Source organism: Pygocentrus nattereri, chromosome 12 (genome assembly GCF_015220715.1).
Source record: "Pygocentrus nattereri isolate fPygNat1 chromosome 12, fPygNat1.pri, whole genome shotgun sequence".
In the NCBI taxonomy this organism is placed as follows: Eukaryota; Metazoa; Chordata; class Actinopteri; order Characiformes; family Serrasalmidae; genus Pygocentrus; species Pygocentrus nattereri.
Genome location: NC_051222.1, coordinates 21,633,427 through 21,656,502, shown reverse-complemented (window position 1 = coordinate 21,656,502; position 23,076 = coordinate 21,633,427). Strand labels below are relative to the sequence as shown.

Genomic DNA, 23,076 nt, shown 5'->3' with positions numbered 1-23,076 from the left:
AGCTGCTGTGCGAAACCTGATTGACTACATTTGGAGGACACTGTGTAAATCTGATTTTTTACAAAACTATTTAACAGAGGTGGTTCATTTGGAGGTGGCACGGTGGCGTGGTGGGTAGCGCTGTCGCCTCACAGCAAAGAGGGCCTGGGTTCGATTCCCCGACCGGGTGACCAGGGTCCTCTCTGTGTGGAGTTTGCATGTTCTCCCCGTGTCTGTGTGGGTTTCCTCCGGGTTCTCCGGTTTCCTCCCACAGTCCAAAGACATGCAGTCAGGTCGATTGGACATGCTAAATGTGTCTAAATGCCTAGGTGTCTGTCTGTGTCTATCTGTCTGTCTGCCCTGCGATGGAGTGGCGACCTGTCCAGGGTATATCCTGCCTTCTGCCTGAAGACTGCTCCAGCACCCCCCCGCGACCCTGATGGAGAAGCGGATTAGAAAATGGATGGATGGTTCATTTGGAAAAGGGTGTGTGGTTGAAGGCAGATTCAGTGTTAGTTTATAGAAGACACACATTTGTCTGTGACCAAGGCTGCACGCTCATCTAAGCAGAGTAAGTTTAATAAAAAAAAGTCCATATCGCTAACGTGTGGTACCAAGCTATGTCAGTGTTTAGGTTGTGCATTAGAAGAATCGGAGTAAAAGCTTTGAATAGATTAAGGTAGGCCTAAGTGAAGTGGAGAAGAGTTGTACAGAATAAAGGCGTACTGTATGTCATAGTTTATTAGTTATAGCAGTGAAGTGAAAGTAGGTGGGATAGTTAATGTCTAGGTTATTGTTATGTGTGTATGTGTGTGAGTGTTAACAGACTGTGCAGGTTTTATATGAGCTTTACTTCTTTAGTAAACTCTCCCACAGACTAAAAAGTCCTGGAAATCTATTGAGGTACTCAGATACTGTGGGGCACAATCCCATGTTTTATTTTTACCCTTACCCTTTGTTATCGAGTGTCACCCCCTCCCTTGGAAGTTACAAGAGTGTGGCTGAAATCTTCCCCTATAAAAAGGGACAGCCCTCAGAAGAAGAACATTACTTCATTAACAGGCCGTGCTCTGTAGGCAGCCCTGACAGTCTGCAGTGATTGCAGGGGAGTGTAAGTTCAGTTACCTCGCTGCTGGACTTTAGTTAAGTTTAGGGGACCATATGCTTTCAAAGATGGGGGTTGTGACAATTATGTATCACCAGCCTTAATTCTTCGGCGATATGAAGCTGAAGTCAGCTATTCTCCAGCTTCTTGTTTGAAATTTCCCATGCCACCTTAAATGGTCAGCTGAGGCAACAGAATATCACTGCTGCACCGTTTAAGGTGGCATGAGAAACTAGTGATTTTTTATGTGTGTTATGAAGCGACATTAAACAAAAGATAATACAATGGTTATACTTTTTAACAAAGAAAATACTCACGTTTGTGGGTTTCTTTGGTTGCTTGTGCAGCCATCTTGTCAGTTTTTCTTTTTTCCCATACCACTCCATTTGGAGTGTGCCTCTGAAAAAAGAAAAAAATTAGGCCTAAAAAGACTCATTGAGGAATATTCCAGAATGAAGGAGGGAGAGATCTTCATGACCTTTCTGCCCAAGCAAGATAGGTTGTGCTCTCAGCGTGACCTCAGTGTCAGCTTCAATTAAATTAGAAATATAATCAATTAGAATATTTGCAGCATCTTCCCTAAGCTTCTAGAAACACTAATAAAGAACAGCAGTGGAGCAGGCCGATCATACAGCTGGCAACGTTTGCTGCATCTTGTTTCAGCTTGAGGCACGAGCATTAAGGCAAGATATCAGCTTAATATGAAAGTAGTATGTAAGTCTGGAAATTTGGAGCCTTCTTTAGGGGAAATATGTAATTGCAATCAACATGTGGAAGTTTTTGTAATGTCAATTGTGCTGATAGTCAACTGTCAGTCTAGCCCAAGGACACTGATTGGTGTATCAGTGACATTCTTTCTTGGAAATTTGACCTTTTGTGTGTGAGGTGGTTATCCACAAAGCTGTCACTACACTGTCATCCAGCCCATCCAGCTGAATCTTTTTTTGAGCCTATAGGCTTGGATCTTCTTTCGAGTGGTGTTTCATTAGCTATAAAAATGCCTGTAAATGCATATTGACACTGTCCGAAAAAAGGGTAGAGGCAACACTAGTGGCTATTTTTCTCCTCTTTGGATCCATAGCAGTTTTACGTATTAATGACGGTTCCTGTTTTTTTTTTTGACAAAGAGTGCATTTACATGCACTCAATAATCCGATCATAATCAGATTTCTGCAATTATCTGATTATTCAAATGGTCATGTAAACAGCATCTGATTTACTAAGAGTAAGGTCTAGAAATCTGATCAGGAAATCCGGTAAAGAGAGCTGGATTTTAGCTCAGTAATCAGATTTCTCAGAGCATGTAAACTCTTACTCGGATTTCCTTCAGATTTCTCAGTCTGCGTAAGTGAATTACAGACCTCAGTACTGGAAATAAGCAAGCAGCTTTGCTGCGAAATGGCAGCAAAACACTTTTGGAACGACACTCAAACAAACTACATGCTTGACGAAATTAAGGATTTAAATATTCTTCAGATGATCTATGTTCATAATATCAGTTAAAGTACCGATGTTTAAAAAAAAGTTTGAGTTTTACATTTTGTTTACATCACGTCTTCTTCTGTGAAATCTGATTGAGTGCATGTAAACACACTCAGTGAAGATTTAAAGAAAAGCAGACCAATTGGTTTTAGAGTTAAAGGATATTTTTTGTCTTAGAAGTTGCCATTTTCTGCCTGTCATGATCCAAATAACCCTGAACACATTCAGGTGTTGAGGTCTAGACTCTGGGGTGGTCATTTTATTGTTATGAGAACACAGAAGAGAACAGCTGTGGTTCTTTTGACAGCTAGGCATCCTTTCAGACTCATAGCAGTGAGAAAAACCTGTGGGTTTTTTCAGATCTGAAGTAAGAGTGGAGCTTTATATTCTCCTCTCTCTCAAAGATGAAAGTGCTGTTTATCTGATGGCGACAGGTTTGGTGGCCTGTCAGGTCTCGCATGGTTGTTGGTTCCATTTTCTCTGCATCTTTTAATCATTTTTAAACTCTAGTTTTAAAAACTCCCTTTTTTTCCCCTTCCTTATGCAAGTGGTAACATAAGGCTTTATTGTGGATGACTGGCAAAAGAACGAGGACGCTGTGTTTAGCTTTTTTTTTCCTTCAACTCAGTGCAGCTTAAAAACAACGTTCTTTCACCAGCCCACCCCTCGCTGCCCACTAGTCTGCCAGATAAAGTTAATGATCTGAGAACACACACACAATCTGCAAAATTCTCTCTGTCTCTCTCTTGCTGTCGCTCTGTATGTCTCTCTTCCTTCCCTGTCTGCACACTTTAAGCTCTTAAGCCTGTCCTCTGTTCCTCTGTTGTCATACCGTGCGTCGTAAGCCCACCTACACTAATAATATGAAGCATGTGCTGCTGCACTGTTGCGACATGGCCGTAGCTGGCCAGCGTTCTGACGTAGCGAACCACATCAGTAACAGGAAAGCTCTGATCAAAGCCAGGACTGTGTTATTTTACCATGTTATGAAATATTACGTGGTACTTCTTGGTATCTACGCAGTTGTTTTTCAGTCTTTGTCAGCATGTTTACATGCATGTGTTGTTACTCCAGCAGAGCTGGAACAGGCAGCCGATACACGTCGCCTCCACTGTTTAACAACATCTGGATCTGTCTCTCTCTCTCTCTCTCTCTCTCTCTCTCCTTCATAACCTTTCATCTCTTTTTCTCTCATTATCTCTCTTCCTGTCACTCTCATCTCTTTTGCTCTTCCCATCTCTCTCTTTCTCACTCTTTCTGTCTCTTACTCTTTTTCTCTCCACCCTCTCTCTTTCTCTTCATCTCTCTCTTCCCCCCTCTCTCTACCTATGGCGCTTTTTCTATTTCCTTTCCTTATTTATCTTTCTGTCTGTCTGCCGCTCTTTTTTCTCCTCTTTCTTATGACCTCTCACTTTTCCATTTCATTCTCTCTCCTTTCCCTTCTCTGCCCACCTCTCTCTCTCCATTTCTCACTTTTCTGTTTCATTCTCTCTCCTTTCCCTTCTCTGCCCACCTCTCTCTCTCCATTTCTCACTTTTCTGTTTCATTCTCTCTCCTTTCCCTTCTCTGCCCACCTCTCTCTCTCCATTTCTCACTTTTCTGTTTCATTCTCTCTCCTTTCCCTTCTCTGCCCACCTCTCTCTCTCTCCACCTCTCACTTTTCTGTTTCTTTCTCTCTTCTTTCCCCTCTCTCCCCATTTCTCTCTCTCCATCTCTCTCACTTTCCCTTTCATTCTTTCTCCTTCTCTATAATCTCTCCCTTTCCCTCCATCTTTATTCCTCTCTCTCTGTGCTTACCTCTCTCCCTCTACCTCTCTCTCACTTTCCCTATCATTCTCTCTCTCTTTCTCCCCACCTCTCTCACTTCTACCTTTCATTCCCTTTCTCCAGTATTCTTTGTCTCTATATCTTCCTGTATATTTCTCTTTCTTTTATATAGAGAGTCCCTGCCTCATTGTTCTTTTTCTTCGGTTCTTCCTCTCCTCCTGAGGCCATTCTTGCTTTCTATCTCCTATCTGATGTCTTACAGATGCTCGCTCTCCCTTATCCTCTCTCTCTCTCTCTCTCTCTTTCTCTCTCTCTCTCTCTCTCTCTCTGGTACCTTGTTTAAAGTGATAGTTCAGTGAAAAATGTCTTTTACAGCTCATCAGCCAAGACAACAGGGATGAAATACTGAACTGGTAAAAGACAAAAAGTTTCCACTATTTTTCACTGTGATGCACTTGTTCATTCTTATAGAAACAGTTTTAGAAACTACTGGAATTCCAGTAAAATACTAAAGATCAGACACCACACGTCTTGGCAGACTGATAACGTTAAGGGGGTGAGAAACTAAATTATAAAGTAAATTATAACTGTGGTTTATAATATAAGCTTATATTATAATAATATATAATTATAGTCTCTCTCTTCTTCCTTTCACTCTCTTACATCTTTAGAGGATGCATTCTTCCTAGAGCTTTCTCCCCAGCCACCTCATGTGTTATGTTGATTTGTTGTTTTGTTTACTCCTTGTTTACCTTTCTGGAGCCACCTTGGAGCTCTTGTAAACACACTTTAACAATCGCCGATGCAGTGACTTTTCCAGCAACTGCTACTAAAACCTTCACTGCTTCATTTTTCCTCACTCAATGTGATAAACACACAGGAACAGAGTGTAAGTAGCTCCTTGCACTGAAATGAATGCGTTCACAGTAATATTTTTAAGCTCTCACATAGGATTCTGCCTCAGGGTCTTAGTGATTGTTGTTCTAATGCAATCTATCGTTGAGTTTGTGCAATTGCAAGGCTCTGAGAATGCAGATTATTGCAAAACATTTTATTGAGCAGTTCACAGCATTTAAAAACCTAAAGACTTCACATGAAAAGATCTATAAAATAGATTTGCGTATGTTAGCTTTAAATGCTCTAGATAATTCCTTTGCTAGATAGATTGTGTGCTGGGAAAGGTCTGTGTTTTAACTGCACTGGAGCGCTGCAGGCCTGCTTTAGAAGTCTCCAGGGGAAGTTGTTCCAGTTAAACAGTTTTCAACATGCCTTCCCTCTGTTAAAGAATCTACAATTCACTGTTTATAGAGCCTTTTGACTTGAAGCATGTTTGCAATTTTAGCTTGTCAGAAATGAGATAAAATCAGTCACGATAAAATCAATGGAAGGAATATGGAGTTATATAACAGTTCAGCAAGTAATGATATAAATGCTGTCATATCAAACTTTGTAACTCCATTTATTTTAGTTTTTTGTGTTTGACACCATTTGAAAACCTGAGGTGTTACGCTGTTCTGACTTTTTGATAACACACTGCCCAGTAGAAATGGTCCAGAATAGCTTGCATCAGTGCACATTCAAGTATTTGAAAAAGTCCATATGCTACATTTTTGTACTTTTTGTTCACTTGTAACATTTGTGTGCTTTTAATTTCCTAAACCAGCCATACTTCCATTGTCCATCCTTAAACAACCTCTTCATCCCTCTTAGTTTAACAGGCTGTTTTTCTTACTGTACCTATGATAAATGATCTCTGTTTTGATTGGCTGCCCTGTATTGTGTCTCTGAAGTGAAACACTCCTTATAATTTCAGCATGAGTGGGTGGGGCTAAACTGCTGTGAGCTCATTAGGTAGAAATATGTAAATCGCAAAAGCAACTGATTTAAAATGAATTGTTTTTTGCAACTTAGTTTCCATATATGGACTGTAAGAATTTCAAAAAGTGAACAAACTTCAGTCTTGTATGATAGGAGCCATTTAAATGAGGACATAATTCAAAACAAAATGTGCCATATGGTAAATAAGACATTCAAAAAGTCAGTGTGGCAGTGATTAGTGCACAAGGGTCTTTTAATGCTGCTGTATTTTCGCCTGTGTCTGCTGATAATAAGTAGTCAGTTGTTTTGTAGATACTTTTAACTGTCAATCAGGCAAAGGTTTATTAAACAGAAAATGTTTTTACTATTAAAAAAGGTAACATAAAATAAAGTTCAACTTTAATTGTTGAAATGTTATAGCCTATAATATTTAATTAAATAATAATAACCTCTCACCTCATGCAAACTGTAAAACTGGCCGGTCCTCCCCGTTTAAGGTTTAGCGAAAGTGCTACCACCACATTATTAACTCTCAATGTCACGGTAAATCTGGCGCAGTGTTTTATGAATCTGGACGCATTTTCTTTCCTGTTAAAAGTTATTTCAGACAGAGAGAAAGTTTTTCTTACAAAAGTGTTATGTTTTCCACTGAATAAGGTTCTTCAAGTGTTCTTTAGTAAAAGCAAGGGTTCTATGTAGAACCATGAGCTTCATGATTAAATTGTTCTTTGCGTGGTGAAATGGTTCTTCAGATTGATTGAGAATGTGTTGTATATGGTTCTTTTTTTAAATGGTTCTGTATAGCAAAAAGTTCATCGTAACAATAGAATACCTTTTTGGTGCTGTTCTATATAGAACACATGATTCTAAATGGAACCATTTCCTTTACTAAAGAACCCCCTGCTATCTTTTTTTGAAAGTGTAGCTTTTAGCTAGATCTACTTGAATGAATGAAAACATAAATCAAACTACATTTTGCTGCTTATGTCTCCTTCATTTAACATTGTCCATGGGAGCTGTAACACTGGGAACTGTAGTCCTTTCTTTCTATGTTTTAGAGGCACCCTAGTTGATTCTTGTAGCACAGCGGGTCATCGGCCCTCACTTTCCTTACACAGAATGCCTCCAAATAGTCTCAGGCTATAACTGCTACCCACTTATTTTGTTCAATAAGTCATTAGCGGCTTGAAATAGTCAATAGCAGTTAGTGTCTGTCCACAATGGAGCGTATTGACATGCTGTTTGGCCTGAAAAAGAGTCTTTAAACGGGAATGGCTCACTGGGGATTTCCCCATCGTTTGAATATGTAGATCATATATCTGTGAATAGCGTGTCCTTTATTGGTCTACAGTGTTAGTTTACTGTTATATGGCTTCTACAGCAGTCTATATGTAACTATATGCTTACCCAGTTTTCCTCTCACGCCAAAGGTAGTCAATCAGCAAAGACATGCTTAGCATCTGAAGTTCACTTCTTTAGTGGATAAATCACAAAACATACAGGCTTCTGCTGTTTGTAGCTGTGTAGCCAACTTATGTCCATTTTTATAGAACAGCACCAGAAACCTCACAAGCATGTCTGTTTGAAATTAATGAACAATCTGATACAGTTTGAGCCAACCACATAATGATGTACACATGTTTGCACGATGCTAATTTTGCAATTGGTGGGCTATAAGCTTTCATTACTTTTTAGCTACAGTAGCCTGTAGTAGGCTTGTGACATTGTGTATAATGTACCATTGTCCAGTTGTACCAATCGATGCCCGAGGCCCTGTCCACGATCCTAGGATATTTTTAAACATATTTTTTTAATCTCTACATTTAGGCAAACTTTGTCTGAAATATGGCTGAAGACTGAGTTTCTGATTGCTTGGTAATTTTGTGGTGGTTTGGGGGTTGAATAATTAAATTTAGCGTTGCAGAGGCATCAGAATATACTGTGCCCATTTCTTTCAAATGGGATGTCAACATGACTGCAAAAATGCCTCATATTAAAAACAGACTAAGAACACTAAGCATGTCTTGGGTAGTCGACTCCATTTGAGTTAAATCTGATTTTTGACTTTTAACTGTGCCTTTAAGTATTAAAGGGGTGCTTTTGTTTTTGTCTTGTTCCTGTTAGCTTGACAAAGGAAGCCATTCTGGATCGCTGTGGTTCCAGGACGTTCTGGGTGACCTCAGGGTTGATGGGCAGAAAGAGGGCTTTCATTGGCCACTGGTACACACAAAGGGAGAGATTGATAGCAGGATGGATGGATAGAGAGGGATATTAAGAGATGAGAGGAGGGACAGAGAAAGGGCAAGAGGAGATGAGTCCAGGGATGAAAGGGTTGTCATATGTTTAAGTGGAAGAGCGAGGTGATAATTATAAAGATGAATGTACATGATATACAGTGTGTGTTCATGTACTTGTAATGCAGCACATGTGAGGACATTAGGTCCTCAAAATTCATCACAAGTGTTCAAATGTCCCAAAGCGTGTGAAATCTCAAATTCACATAATTTTGTCCTTGTTATGTCCTTTGGCCTAAATGCAGTGGATCAGCCAAGGCATCTACCAACACTGTACAACATACTGCTATTTGTTAAAATGATCCAAAGTAACATCACATGGCAGCCAGTAGCAGCAAGTTTTGGCTGCATTCGTCTAGAGCTTTTAGTCTAGAGAATTTCCAACCTACATCTAGAAAAACTGAAGAAAAAAAACCCTTGACTGGGAATTCCTACTGTTGGGATGATGTTCTAGTCTTGAAGTTTAGTGCATGACATCAGATCATGACATGACTGCTCGTGCCCTCAAAAGTATACATTTTCTTTCTAATTTTAATAAAAATTTCTCTAAATTTAGATGAAATTTGCTGATTAGTTGGTTAAATCTGTGACAAAAAGTTTTGCTGTTTTGAAAAAGTAAATACGTCATGACCATTGAAGTTAGCACTCATATCACTAATGTTAGGCGGTTAGCTTGTTGCTAACACTACTCACTGTTATGGAGGTGTCCATATTTTTCACACTTTGTAGCATTAGTGTGTGGAGGATAAAATAGATTACAGTCTAATACTTTATTAAAAACAACACAAGGCAAGTCTATTCGAGCTTATTTAACAACTTCAGACGATTTGAGACGTTTGAAAGGATTTAGGCACAGTGCTAACTGGTAGCTAAAAGCTTCCATTACTTGTTAGAAACATTAGCTTTGTAGCCACATTTCTAAAGCTAATGAAGCAAACTTAAGATATCAAACATGCATTGACTATGTTTGGAGTAAGAGGAGACTTAATTTAGGAGGTATTTTTTTACTTTTCTTCACAACTTTGTCTTAAAAACACTAAAAGAATCAAAGTGTTTCCTTTCCTGATTGGACTAGTATTATTTTGTTACCAGTAACAGGTTGGGATACGTTCCCATGTGTGTGTTTGTGTGTGATTGAACGGTCTGACTTGTTAATGTTACACTCCCTGCATTTGATCAAACATACTGTCTAAATCCCCAAATTACTCTTAATAACTAGAGGATTAGCCCCCTAATGCCGAATTAAACTATTAGCAAACACATGTGAGGACTTACATAATCCAGAGCTTCATTTTGTCTGGACAGCCCTGTGTCAGTGTTATTGACTGGATCAGCAATCAGTGCCAAGATGGTCACATGTGAAATAAAGTAAATGAAATGCCTGTACCTGAAAGTATATTTGTATACACACACACACACACACACACACACACACACACACACACACACACACTCACACACACACACTTACATGTGTGGTGGTGTGCTGAAACCCATTTTGGGGAAAAAATGTTAAAAAATCAATATTTTGTTAAAAGGAATATTTTAGCATTTTCGTTGTGTTCCTTCTGTAGTTTGTGAAACATCATGAAACATGATTTATTTGTTGAAAGCTTCCCCTTGTGGCTTTTCAAAGCTGGAAGACTTTATAATGTTGTAACTTAAGATCATACAATAAAAATTCAGCAATGTACCTATAGAATCTATGTATCTATATTTATATATAGACACTTATATGTTATAAAACAGATGTAAGTACCTACCAACATAAATGTGAATTAAAAAAAATTCCGCCTGTACAAACCATATTGACCTCCACACACACAAAGATGGGTGTGTGTGTGTGTGTGTAAACGTCACTGTTGTCCGCACCGCATTGGCGTAATTTTTCTATAAATAGTTCTCTCACTCTGTTCTCTCTGTCATTCTGTCTCTCCTTTTCTGTCCTTTTGCCCCTCTTTCTTTTTTCTGACCACACTTTTTATTCAGACAGACTGAACACACACACACACGCACACACATGCACACACACTCACACACCCACACACCCACGACTGCTTCTAGCTTAGTAGCTGAATAGCTAAATCCAATTATAATCCATTAAGCAGGGGTTTAGAGGGTCCTTCCTCTATTCTCTGGAGCAAAGGACTGAGGGGAAAAAAGAGAAGGAATAGGGGGCTGGCTGGTAGAGAGACCAGAGTGGCTCTGTTTGGGTCACATGATTCGCTGCCCTTTCCTCAGCAGCTCCATCACACACTCTCGCACTCAGTCACATACACACTGTCTGTCTACGCAGTGACACACGTTCTGCTCTCTCACTGTGTGTGTGTGTGTGTGCGCGCGCGCGTGTGTGTAAGTGTGTGCTGACTGTGCCGTCTGCCTGCAGGACGGGACGATATTTGGCTGGGATTCTAATCATGTCTCTCTGTTGTTGCCTCTTTTTCAGAGACTATGGCTCCAAACGCAAATCAGGTAAGAGCCACTGGAGGCATTAACACCTTCTTACCTCCTAACTGTCTCTGTTAAACCTGTTGCACTGACTGGGAGTTAGCATGTAGCTTTGTGCTTTAACATCAGCCAGCAGCCTTACTCAGCATCTCCTGTGCACGTCTTTTTGCCTTCGCTAGACGTTTGGATGACTTGCAGTTCTGTGAGGTGCAAATGGTGTAGGGCTGAAATGTTCAAGTTAGGGGTGGACCAAGTGTGGAGTGGGATAGACAAAGATAATATCAAAGTGTTTTCCATATATATCACAGTATTACAGTATTTGATGATATTTAAGTGTAATTAATATATCTAATGAGTTCATGGTAGCAGAGTACTGTTACTCTGTGCTTAAAATGGTCTTACAAACCTGACATAAATGTTTCCGGATTCCCTTAAAGGAAGCTACTGTTTATTTGTTTTGATGTAATATTTAGACAGACTCTGAACAATGGAATAACTACTAGGGGTAGTGGGTCGGTGGGCAATTGCATTGGGGCCCATGAGGCACCAACCAGGTCCTTTATTAGGTCCCTCATATAGAAGCCCACACAATAACAGAAACATGTCATTTATTATCATTCATAATAATAAATGATATGGCCTAATCTCAAGTAGGTAGACTAATAGCATAATAATAACATAAGCATTTAGGGCAGTGGTAGCCAACTTTGGTCCTGGAAATCTACCTTTTGCAGAGTTTAGCTCCAAACACAATCTGCCATATGTGCTCCAGCTAATAATTCTTCTGAAGTATTGATTGCCTAGATCAGATGCGTCATTGTCAGGTAAGGGTGAAGGCAGCATGCTAGATGCAGGTTGGAACTGAAATCTGCAGGAAGGTAGATCTCCAGGTAGGAGGACTGGGGACCACTGGGGACCACTGGTTTAAGGGGATGTTTGATGCTAGTGGGTGGGGTGCCTTGCAAGCATCACCTTATTTGAGACATAAAAATAGTGTGCAAACAAACAAATTACATTGTCATTTTTTTAGTTGAATGAAAGTCATTCTTGTAGGGTGGGCATTTATTTCTTTGCACCCAGCTAATGACATTACATTGCAGTTAACTGTCATGTCCTGGGGGCCATGGGTAAAATGCATGAACTTAAAAACTGCATGAGCTAAAATGCATGAGCTTAAACCTAATCAGACCTAATGTCTTATGCATTTTTGGTTTTGTCTAAGTCTGCTCCCAGAGTATTTTGGAGTTGCTATGTTGGCCATGGTAAAATGTGTTACTATGTGGAATTGGAGCTTTTTGTGTTTCTGTGTGCAACACAATCTATTACTAAATAAAAAGTGCATGAAGCTGCCTTTACTGATAAATTCTCAGTAAGTTCATGTACAGAACACAATTCAGATCACTAAGAGCTTTTTGTGTAATAGATGTGTGAGGTTTACTCCTATTAATATGTTTACATACAACATAAAAACGTACACATTTCTTTGCAACAAACTCATTGGAAAATGTTGTTATTAACAGAGATGAGTAGATTAAATAGTTCATTCATTTACTTTCTTAATGAGTTATTATGCTTTAATGCTGTTGCTGCAGTACTTGTTGTATCCCTCTAATGTCACCTTCACCTAGTTGACTCAAAGTTGATTAAGGTTCTATCTCCCTCTTTGCTAGCTCCATTATGTAAAATTCCCCCTGGTATTGGGGGTGTCCCATGTAGGCTGGCCACTCCAACATTGGCTGGCTGCTAACTGACTCATTATAGTGGCAGTGGAATGAAATGATAGCTTCAGTGGCAACAAAATGTTTGGTTTAACAGTTCTTCGTTTGGAAGTGCTCTTTTCTAGTTCCATACTTTCATTGAGATCTTACACATCACCTCTTTTGTCTTTGGTTTGAGAAAGTAGTAACAGTTTATTCTTTCCACCAAACTTGTGGGAAATTAGGCAAGTTTTCAGATTTGTAAACATGTTACAGCATATTGTAAAGTTTTGAAACTAGGTGTGGGCATAGTTATAGTTTCTAGGCTATAAAGGACCAACTGTGTGGACCAGTTTGCAACAGAGCCACCCTGAGGCAGATCAGTGCTTCATCTCTAGTTAGTCAAGACAGAAGCTTGGCAATTGTAAGTGAAGCAGCTGAGCAATGAGCTTTCCTTGAATTTTTATTTTTCCCCTAAAGACAACATAACATCGTAGTAGGTTTATTTTGAGGGACTCCCCAGAATTTTGATTTTGAGACATTTAGGGGGTCCAAGAGGTTTTTTAGGGGATCCTGGGGCATCCAGGTGTCCTTGTATTTCACATCTTGGTTAGCTTGTTGTTAGCTCCTCATCAGCATCCTGACTGTCCTGATGTGCTCGTAAGTCTTGAATCAGGTTAAGTTGTATTTGTAATTTGTTTTTCTGTGCTCCATGAGACACATTGCATTTGTGGATATCAAAATAGCATTTAATTTCAGCTACAGCAGACTTTTTTTTAAATACTGCCACACTGATGATCAAACTAATGTCCTTCTGTCACATGGCAAAATTTGGCTCATATATTTTTTCAGATTGGCTCTCGTTCACCAACCAGATGGAAGCATCATCAACTGAGCTCCAATCGCATATTCACGTTAGACATCAGCTAATTCTGATCTGCAGCTGATCGATGCTTCCCTCACTGTGTCTAGGACTAAAGGGTGGGGTTTTAAGTGCATATCCCCAGACTGGTGGGAGGATCTGAGTGAGTCAGAACTCAGTCCAGCTGATTGTTCCGGCCTCGTGGTTGGGACTGTGATAGGATGATATGACTCAGATGGTCCCAAGCATTCTGTATCAGTTTTAGGCGTGTTACTCTAAAAGGCATGCCGTGCTGAGCTGGAACAGAAGTGGAGAAGGGCCATGTGAAGGTTTGTGTGCTTACTTCTATGTTGTTCTTGGAATTGCTTGATTGATGTTTGTGGCATTATCTAAACGCAGGGAGGGCTAGAGAGAAATTATTCTGACTCATGCTTGTTCTCTTCTGTGTGAAATGACACTGACCAGACGGATGAAGCTCCGGGGTTTGTGCCTTTCTTCAGTCAGACTATAGATGTGGATGTCTTGGGCCAAATTAGTTTCAAAGCTGAACAGATGCACAGTTGTCCACTGAGAATAAAAAAAAAAAACTAAACACATCCACACAGGAAGCAGGGCTCATTTGTATTCATTATGGAACACACCAATCAGGATATGTACGTTGAAGGATAGCTGATGTATTTCCTGCTGGATGCTCAGGGTGTGGTCTCAGCAGAAGACTACATCCTGATTTTACTTGCAGCAAAGCATTTACCCATTGGAATGATCATATCATATTTGACTCAGTTATGTCTAATTATGGTGATGTTTTCTGTAGTTAGCTTGCTATTGTTCATGAGTTTGATGACTGTGGGCATAGAGCTTTGTTTTCTTCTACAATATCAGAAAATTGCAAACATTAGGTGTCTGCTGGGACAAGATAATCGCTTTAAGTGTTATTCTGAATACTTTCAGATTATGTTTCCTTCCTCATAATTGTTTGGATGTCAAGAAATATGCAGTGATTTATTAGCTGTTCTATTATTATTAGTTTCCTATTGTACATCACTGTATTTATTAAGCCCCTGAAGATGCAGATATGGCCACTGATAACAAAGCATGTTAAGTGTTTATCAATACCACATTTGTGTTTCTAAGTAGAAGAGGAGAGATTTTATGATGATTTGAATTCAATAGAAATAAAGTTTGCAGACAGATGAAATATCATTTTTTAATTTATATTTTAATTTAATTTAATTTATATATATGTGTGTGTGTGAGTGTGTATATGTGTGTGTGTGTGTGTGTGTGTGTGTGTGTGTGTGTGTGTGTGTGTGTGTGTGTGTGTGTATACAATGAAATTTGATATATCGATGTTTGCTCCTTGGCCCTTCCCCACCTGCTAAACAGACGGCCTACGTTGTTATTTAATGTTGTTATGTTGTTGCTCTTCAGTTACAGTGTATGTGTTTACTTTGTTATTTTGTGCCCAGCTCAGTGTTAGTTAGAGTGTGTTTGTGTTTGGTGACCATCAGAAGAAAGAGTAGGGCTAGGAGTGACCTACTTCAATTTTCAATTGCTTTTCAAGCACAATTGTTTTCCCTTGCTCTCAATAAAAGAGCATTTTTAGAAAAGAAATTATGGCCTCATCTGACTATGGCCTTTTCTGCACTATGTGAAATTATGTACGTATTGAAGCTCCACCCATCTGTGGCTTCGCATCATGTATCAGCCACTCTCAGGTCACTAGATTCATTAGACTCTAAATATAAACACAATATACACATTAACGTATACCAGTGTTGTACAGTAATATAACTTATGAAATGAAATGATATGTGCAGTTGTGTACATTTCCATATCTGTAATATGTAAGTCTGTGGTAGATAAATGAGATGCAGGCTACACGGGGCATAGAACACACACACACACACACACACACACACACACACACACACACACACACACACACACACACACACACACATATATTCCAGATTATGCAATACATTGAAACAGATGGAAAAGTAGAGACTCAACTCTGTCAGTACAGAATGTAAATGAATGAATTATGTATCTAATTATGTAATTAAACATGTAATTGCATAATTATGCAAGCAGAAAGTATGCAAATGTCCAAACTTGATCTGTCAATTTTGAGTTTATGCAGAATGTAAATGTAGCAAACTGTGTAATTAAATGTGAATGTGTATTACGTTTGACTTCTAACTGCAAATGAAAGTAACTCCTGATAACATACTTTCTTTTTGATTTTTCATTTCACCACAGGTTACACTGTTTCAGCCATATGCTTATATAGAACTTGCATTAAGTCAGTGCTTTCACTATAGCCTTGGGCTGTTTGGGTTCATGTAGACTTATTTTGCGCATTTTATCCTTTCATCTCCCTGCATCGGATTTTCACTTATTTCTCCGGTAGTCAACAAGCATGTGGATGTATTAATCAAGCTCCAGGCTGTTTGCCTTGTGTCTGAACTGTCTCTCTCAGCAGGGCTGGCAGGTGGTACTCCGGCGAACAGCTGGAAAATGTCATTAAGCTCGGGTTGATTTCAAAAACAAACTAAGTTTTAATCGTTGGGCGTGGACAAAGCTAACTCTAAAATTTCCTTAAAGTTGCCAAAAATTCTGGTTGATGTCACGGAGTATTGGGTTACCAGAAGCATCGACAGAAAAATATGCGTTTCCTCAAAAGCCAACTGTGCTGGAACGTGGACAAGAAATTTGTAAGGCAGACTTCATGGCATTGTGTTTGGACTGAAATGAAGTATTGCTTACCAAGAGATAGTGATGTCGGTCAGATGTGATTGTTTCCTTTGGAGAATATTTTCTGCTCAGAACTTGATGACCCTGCCTTCAGAAAAGTGTGAAATGAGTCTCTCCTCACCCCAGTCCAAACACATCCGGCTAATCAAGCTTCTCCAGACCATCTGTTGAGCTAAATTAGCTCAAAATGGGAACCAAATCTCCTTATCTAGGCCAAAGGCCTTCTGCTTTAAATGCTGTGGGTTTTCCAAGTCTGTCAAGTCTGAGTCTAATCGCACTTTATGGATTGTCCTCGAGATTCGAGACACTTTGCTTCAGTTTGTTAGGCTTGAGTCCCTCAACAGTTGGCTCCATGCTTTTGGAATGACAGTAATGCCGATTTAGGAGGAAGGTGTCCTGGTGGAATCAGACACAGTTGATCCCAGGATGGGACTAAGAGGCTCCATCTGGCAGGAAAGATGTCATTGCCCTCACAAAAGGGGTTCTGGACCAGATCAAGTCAAATCAAATCAATGTTATTAGCACAGAGCTCTGCAGTCAATGTAATCATAAAGCAGCTATATCCAGGAATCCAGGTCCAGATTTGTGTCACTAATCAACATACTGTGAGTCACTTCAGCATGAAGAACAATTGCTGAGTGGAAAGAAGACAAGAAGACATTAAAGGAGAACACATTCTGCTGTTGATTGTTCCAGAATTAGAATTATAGAATTATAATCATAGATTTAGGCATTAAAAGGAATTAACTCCTAAGTCCTGAGTGGCACAACCACCTAAGCATTTTTTTAAAGGAAAATTGATCTCATATTTAATCGCTGTTGATGCCCCAGCCGTCCATGTTTGGGAGTTCAAGAGTGCATAATTAACCAATATGGGCATCTGTTAGCTGACGTATTGATGAAAGGTTATTGCCAAGTAGCATACCGTGTTGAGCATTGAGCTGCCCAATGACTTTACATCAGCGGTTGTATGAAAGGATGTGGTGCTTTGTCTGTCTCTGTAAAAGCATGTATTAAAGTGGTTCACTTCAAATCGGCGTCATATAAACCAAAACAACAAGGTGGTTTGAGTTTGCTTGGTTTGATGCGTGATGCTTGCTGAACAAAGTTCCTAATCACTGCTTCATTTGTTCTGAAACCCTGTTGATTGTGATTGGCCCACTGCACATTGTGGGCTTCTTGCATTACTGAGACATGCAGGGAGTTCTTTTTAAGAATGCTTACAACAGTGTGGACTCTCACCGTACCAGCTTGTTGCCATAATGTAATGAAGATCTAGCTAGCAGGTGGAATCGGAATCAGGAAAAAAAGTTTAGAGAGACTAGAGTAATTTCACTGTACTATTTACATGCAATAATTAAATAATGGATGGCAAAGTTATGTAATGAATTACACTAATATTCAATGTACATTCTGTATTAACAGTTTCAAGCCAGCTCATCTGACTTTTTCCATTCATTTCTGTCAGTGAGCTATAAACACTTGTCAAAAAGGTAAAAAAAGGCAGTACAAGATTATTCTCAACAGGAACTTTTCATCAAATTCAAATGGTAATAAAGTATCTCCTCTGTTTATGAACGCAAATGTAATATTGGGTTATTAGAAATGTTCAACTTCTGTAGTGAACAAGGAAGAAATAATTAAACAAAATATAAGAAGAGGTGGTTTTTAAGACCTAAGCAATATTGAGGACCTAAAACAGAAGACACATATATGAGATAAGCAGTGACTAACATTACAGTTGTGTCAGAGATCTGGGGAACTGCTGATTGTGTTGGACAGAAACACCCTTTTAGTGATAGGAACACAGGGCAGGTTGAGAGTTCATGCATCGGTTGGCAATTCATAAGGCTGATTAGGGATCAAGAGAGTCGAGAAGAGTGTGATGGTAGGTCATTCAGTAAAATCTCTGGAGCATCTAGATGAGGCTATTCATCACAGCAGAAGGGTGAATGGAACATGTTATACAGATTGTGTAAAATGTTTTACACTGTAAATATGTCAAGAATGTGACCTCAGTCAACTTTTCAGTGTGCTCAGTTTTTTCAGTGTGGACCACTTGGAGCAAGATTATTTTATGATGCTGTCTGAATGTAAGATATAAGATCTTTATTTATGGGGAAATTATGAATTTAATCTTTATAAAAGTTTAGAACCAACATTGTTGCTTTACTCCTCTGATTAAATGTACTAGCATAACTACATACTTCATTACTAGAAATGTAACAATACAATGTATTCGATTGTATTGTATCTTAGTGTGTCTCAGATTGTATGGTATTGTATTTTGGCTAGTTTGTTAGCCTGTGCTTAGCTGATGGATTTGGGCTAACATATTAGCTTGTTGCTAGAGCATTAGATGAGGACATTTAAGCACAGATTTGTTTAAAATATTGTGTTTCTGTGCTGCTAATGTAAACTGAAATTTCCATCCACTCTTTATTTTTTCTGTAAAGTACAGAATTGACACATCACTGTATCATTGAATTGAATTCTGAATTTCATTTTATAATTGCATAACTCATTATTTTACATTTGAATTCAATTCTGTATCAGCACATACAGGTTTGCACTTTGTTGAATGTCAACAATGACAAAAACAGGGCAAAACATAAAGGATGTTTGTTCTGTCTGCTAAATAAGACTGCGTACAATGATAACTTTATTAAATTTGAATCATAATAAAATCTGTTCTACTGCTTATAAACATAAATGTGGTGTTGAATGAAAGGTAAGAATTTCTCTGGTACAAGTGAGGAATAATTTGTATAAATTTATAAAATGCATTTGCTATTGCTTTGGGTAACGGTGCACAATACAGTGAAGGTAATGCCTCTTTGGCGGGCTTACTTCAATAAGCAAATAATTCCACGCCATTGTGTGTGGGATTGAAATTATTTCAGCAAAACCCAACCATCATTTATCCACAAGTCTTCATCATCAACACAACTTACTGTGGTACTTAATTGTTATGAATTTCCAGCACACATTGCTGCTGAGACACAAGGCAGACTTATTAGAGCTGCTCTATGGGAGTTCTGCTGAGTTTAACTCTGGCTTAGTCTGCTGTCAACTTGTGGTGGTGTGTTTGGCTCCATAGCTACAAAATAATGCCATTTGGTGAGTGTGTGTCAGAGTAAAGTAATGACACACTGCCTAACACCCGTCTAAAAGCCTTTGCTGTCTCTATGCCCACTGTTGCAACAAATCTTTTAGTGTCTCCTTGTGGCCTTCATTCTCTAAACTGTTTACCTATATGCAGAACAAAAACCTTTTTTTGTCTATTGCTATGGTCAATGCCCCGCTTGCTCTCACAATTTGCTATATTTAAGCACGATGGTAGACATTTGGTATAAATTATGGAAAACCATAAGTGTAGGTCCATTTCAGGAGGACCAAGTGTTTCATTTATAGATGGAGGGGAATCTAAGATGACCGTCCTGGAGCCTTTTAATCGGCTCTTGGCTCCTTTTACCTCTGGAAACCGTTTTTAATTGTTTTTATTGGTTTCACATCATTTGAAAACATCAGGTATGATTTGCAGTGTGTAAACATTTCGTGACAGATGGGCCAATAGAAACTGTCTTATCTGTGGATTCAATAAGCCCTAATTAGGAGATGTTAAGAAGTTTTTTCCTTCTACTAAAGTTACAACAGCAGTGCTATACTGATTTAATTTGCTGTGATGAGGAGAGCATTTGATCTAGAGAAAATGCAATACTGAGACGCTTTTAGGCAAAATGTTATTCAGCATTTGAAGCATTCCCTGTGAGGCTAATGGGCCTGTGATGGACAAAATGCCTAATTTGGATCATTTTTGTGAACTTTCATAGGCGAACAGGCTTGACTGATCAGCTGTGTCTCAGCAAATATAACTTTTTGACAAACTGCTTCGTAACATGCGTCTTCCAAAAGCAGATAAAACTAAGTTATGCTTATCCGAGCTGTAAGAGAGAGCAGCCATAAACTTTCAGCTCTAGACTGGAACTATAAAACCTACTCTTTGTGATACTTTGCCTGTTTGTGGGGGAAAAGGATATTTTTGGAGACATTCTGCCTGTCTGTTTGCTTTTTTTGCTTTGTAAACAATTCATCAAAATTCATAAGAAAAAAACCCAAAAAAGTGTATTGATACATATTTGCGTTCTTTAATCGTGTCACAATTAGTATGTTACAGTCTTTGCACTCAAAAAATGTTGGATTTACTTAAAGATGCCTTGTAAAGTGGTTCCACTCAACTAAGTACTCAGTGGATTTAAGTGAACTTCAAGGCACAAGTGGGTTAAGTAAATTATAATGAACTGAATTTTGTATGTGCTGCTCCAACAGTGAAGTTAATATGATTATGTTCTACTAATTAAAGGAGAAAATGCAATACAAGTTAATAGGCTTAGGTTAGATACGCTACTGTGCTGCCATAGAATCTCACTCAGCAGGAGGGTGTGTGGTAATTTGCTCTCATAGCCACCAACAAAGGAACTAGGTCTGGGGTCAGAAATCCAAATGTTAAGAAGAGCCATGTGATCAAGGTTCAGCAAAAAAAACCACCTTGGGAGCCACAACATTTTACGTCCATTTTATTAAGGTAACGTTTCACCATCTTGGCTGTAAATATGTCTCAATATGTGCTAATGTTCTAGTAAAAATATAGCTAAAATTATAATATTAACGAAAATGCATACTTGTTTGCTCTGCTTTAAGCTTTAGCTCAGGTACAGACACTTTTCTCACATCTCCAGCAGGAAACTTTGTCTCAAAAGTAGAACAGTTTCTTGTAAAATGTCGCTCAACATTTGACTTTTTATGAGGCTGAAGTCACCTTGTCATTCGCCAGTTCTTGTTCACATTTTCTCTGTTCCACCTTAATTGGTGCCTGAGGCACCAGAATGTTCCACCATTTAAATGGGAGAATTTAAACAAGAAGCTAGCGAACGAAAAGCTGATTACAGCCTCACATCTTTTGAGTGTATGACAGTTTCTTGTTGCAGATTAAATGTATCAGGAAATCAGCTGAGTGCTTATAAATGCAAATAATTTGTCTCCAAATGATCAATGTTCATCTTAAATCTCTCTCTTTGCCTTTACCTTAACTACTTGCTAGGCGAGACTGTTGCCTGCATTGCAATGGTGACCAGCAGTCTACATGCCAACCATCAGGGTTAAAGGGTGAATAAACAGTTATACATTAACTCCAGAGTTTAAGATCTTTTTTTTTTTTTTTAATTTTGTCAAGAATTTTGCTCTGGAGTCACAACAGGGCAGTAAAAATGTTGCTGACCCCTGGGCCAGGTGGTTAATTTTGGAATATAAGAAAGATGCACACACAATGGAAGGTAGGCCAGAGGGAAACACAACACAAAGAGGCTAAAGAAGCAAAACTGTATGCAAGTGGATAATATCAGGAGCCAAAAGCAAAGATGTTGAGTCAACAAGCTCACACTGACCAAACAAACAGTTATTAAGTAAATTTGACAACTCTGTAAATTCTATTGAAACAGCACAACCGACAGTTTCACTGAGTTACATGCATATTAAGTAATAGCAAAAGGGTAAAATTGATTAAAACCAACAACAGAGCGATTTAATTTCTTTGAGTGTAGATGTTTTTTTAGATTGCAGTCTTCTGATATCAGCATCGCAAAGGCAAGTATTACTGTAATGATTAATAAACAATATATTACGTAGCCAGCACGTAGCATCATTTCTTGGCAAGAAATTGAGTTTGTATATGCTGCACAGGGTTCCTTCCCTCTTACTGCATTAATTTCTATCTTTTTCTGTTTTTTACCCATGTGAGAACCAGATGTATGTGTGTGTGTGTATGTGCATGCGTCTGTGTGTGTGTGTGTGGTTTTACGGGGAATGGCGGTCAGTCAGACGGACCCCTGCCTGCTTACGTGGCAGTTGGGATAAAGTTACATTGTGACGTAGCACTGGCTAATACTGTTTACTCAAGTGCGGGGGTTGATGTTGGGGAGGGGGGAGAAAAATGAGTGTGAGGCAGAAACGGAGGAGTACCGGACAGACAGAGGAGCTGAGGAGGGAGTACTTTAAGTTATAGAGGACAGAAGGGCAAGGCTCTCTGTGTGTGTGTGTGTGTGTGTGTGTGTGTTTTCATTGAAAGCAGCGATCCTAAATGGGTCAGTGTGGTTTTACTACGAATTTGCTTTTAGCTTGGAGTGCACTTTTTAAAAAAATTCCACTGCTTACCCTGGTATGTTCTGGAGCTCAGTGGGCAAACCAAAAAAGCCTGAGTCTGAAGTGGTTGGCATAACTGTGTTAAAACACTGAGATTTAAGGGTCAATAGCTTGTTTGGTTAAGGCAATAGTTCAGTCAGAATAATTGCTAGTGTTGCTAACAGTAAATGAAAGCAAATAGTTTTATCTTTCATTCATTTTTTTTCTTGCTGTGTTAGCATGCTTGAAAGTTTCTGTCCTGGAAATTGCACTTATTATGTTATTTATTATGTTTTGTATATTCTGTAGTCCAGCATTGCCCCTTTAAACCTCATCGGTTTGTCGGAATTCGCGATTTTGTATCTGTTTCGTCTTTTCTTCTGTCAGGGTTTCCTCACTACAGTTCCCAGCATGCATTATGCAAATACATCACCTTTAGAATCCCTGTGGGACTCAGTAAGTCCTGCTGCTAGCCACTGTTAGCCACTATGTTAAAAGGGCAAAATAATAATTCAGTTAACAGATAAGAAAGCATAAAATCTTTTTATTTATCTGAACTGTGTAATTAAAATATGTTGCAGCACATAGTCAGTTGTGCAATGAATTGCATTAACTTTTAAGTTACATTCTGTGTTGACAAGTTTGAGTGAGGTGTCCTTGTGCAAGACACCTAACCCCCCAATTGCT

At 38.9% G+C, this 23,076-nt stretch overlaps 1 protein-coding gene across 6 annotated transcripts in view; it reads left to right on the top strand.

Annotated features, from left to right (window-relative positions):
• The window catches only part of sh3pxd2aa (SH3 and PX domains 2Aa), a 158,535-nt gene that overhangs the window by 80,282 nt on the left and 55,177 nt on the right, over positions 1-23,076 (top strand). For all 6 annotated transcript variants that reach the window (XM_017698994.2, XM_017698996.2, XM_017698992.2 and 3 more), the window contains exon 6: positions 10,892-10,917. In XM_017698994.2, the coding sequence (XP_017554483.1) occupies positions 10,892-10,917 (26 nt within the window). The remainder of the gene's footprint in view (positions 1-10,891; positions 10,918-23,076) is intronic.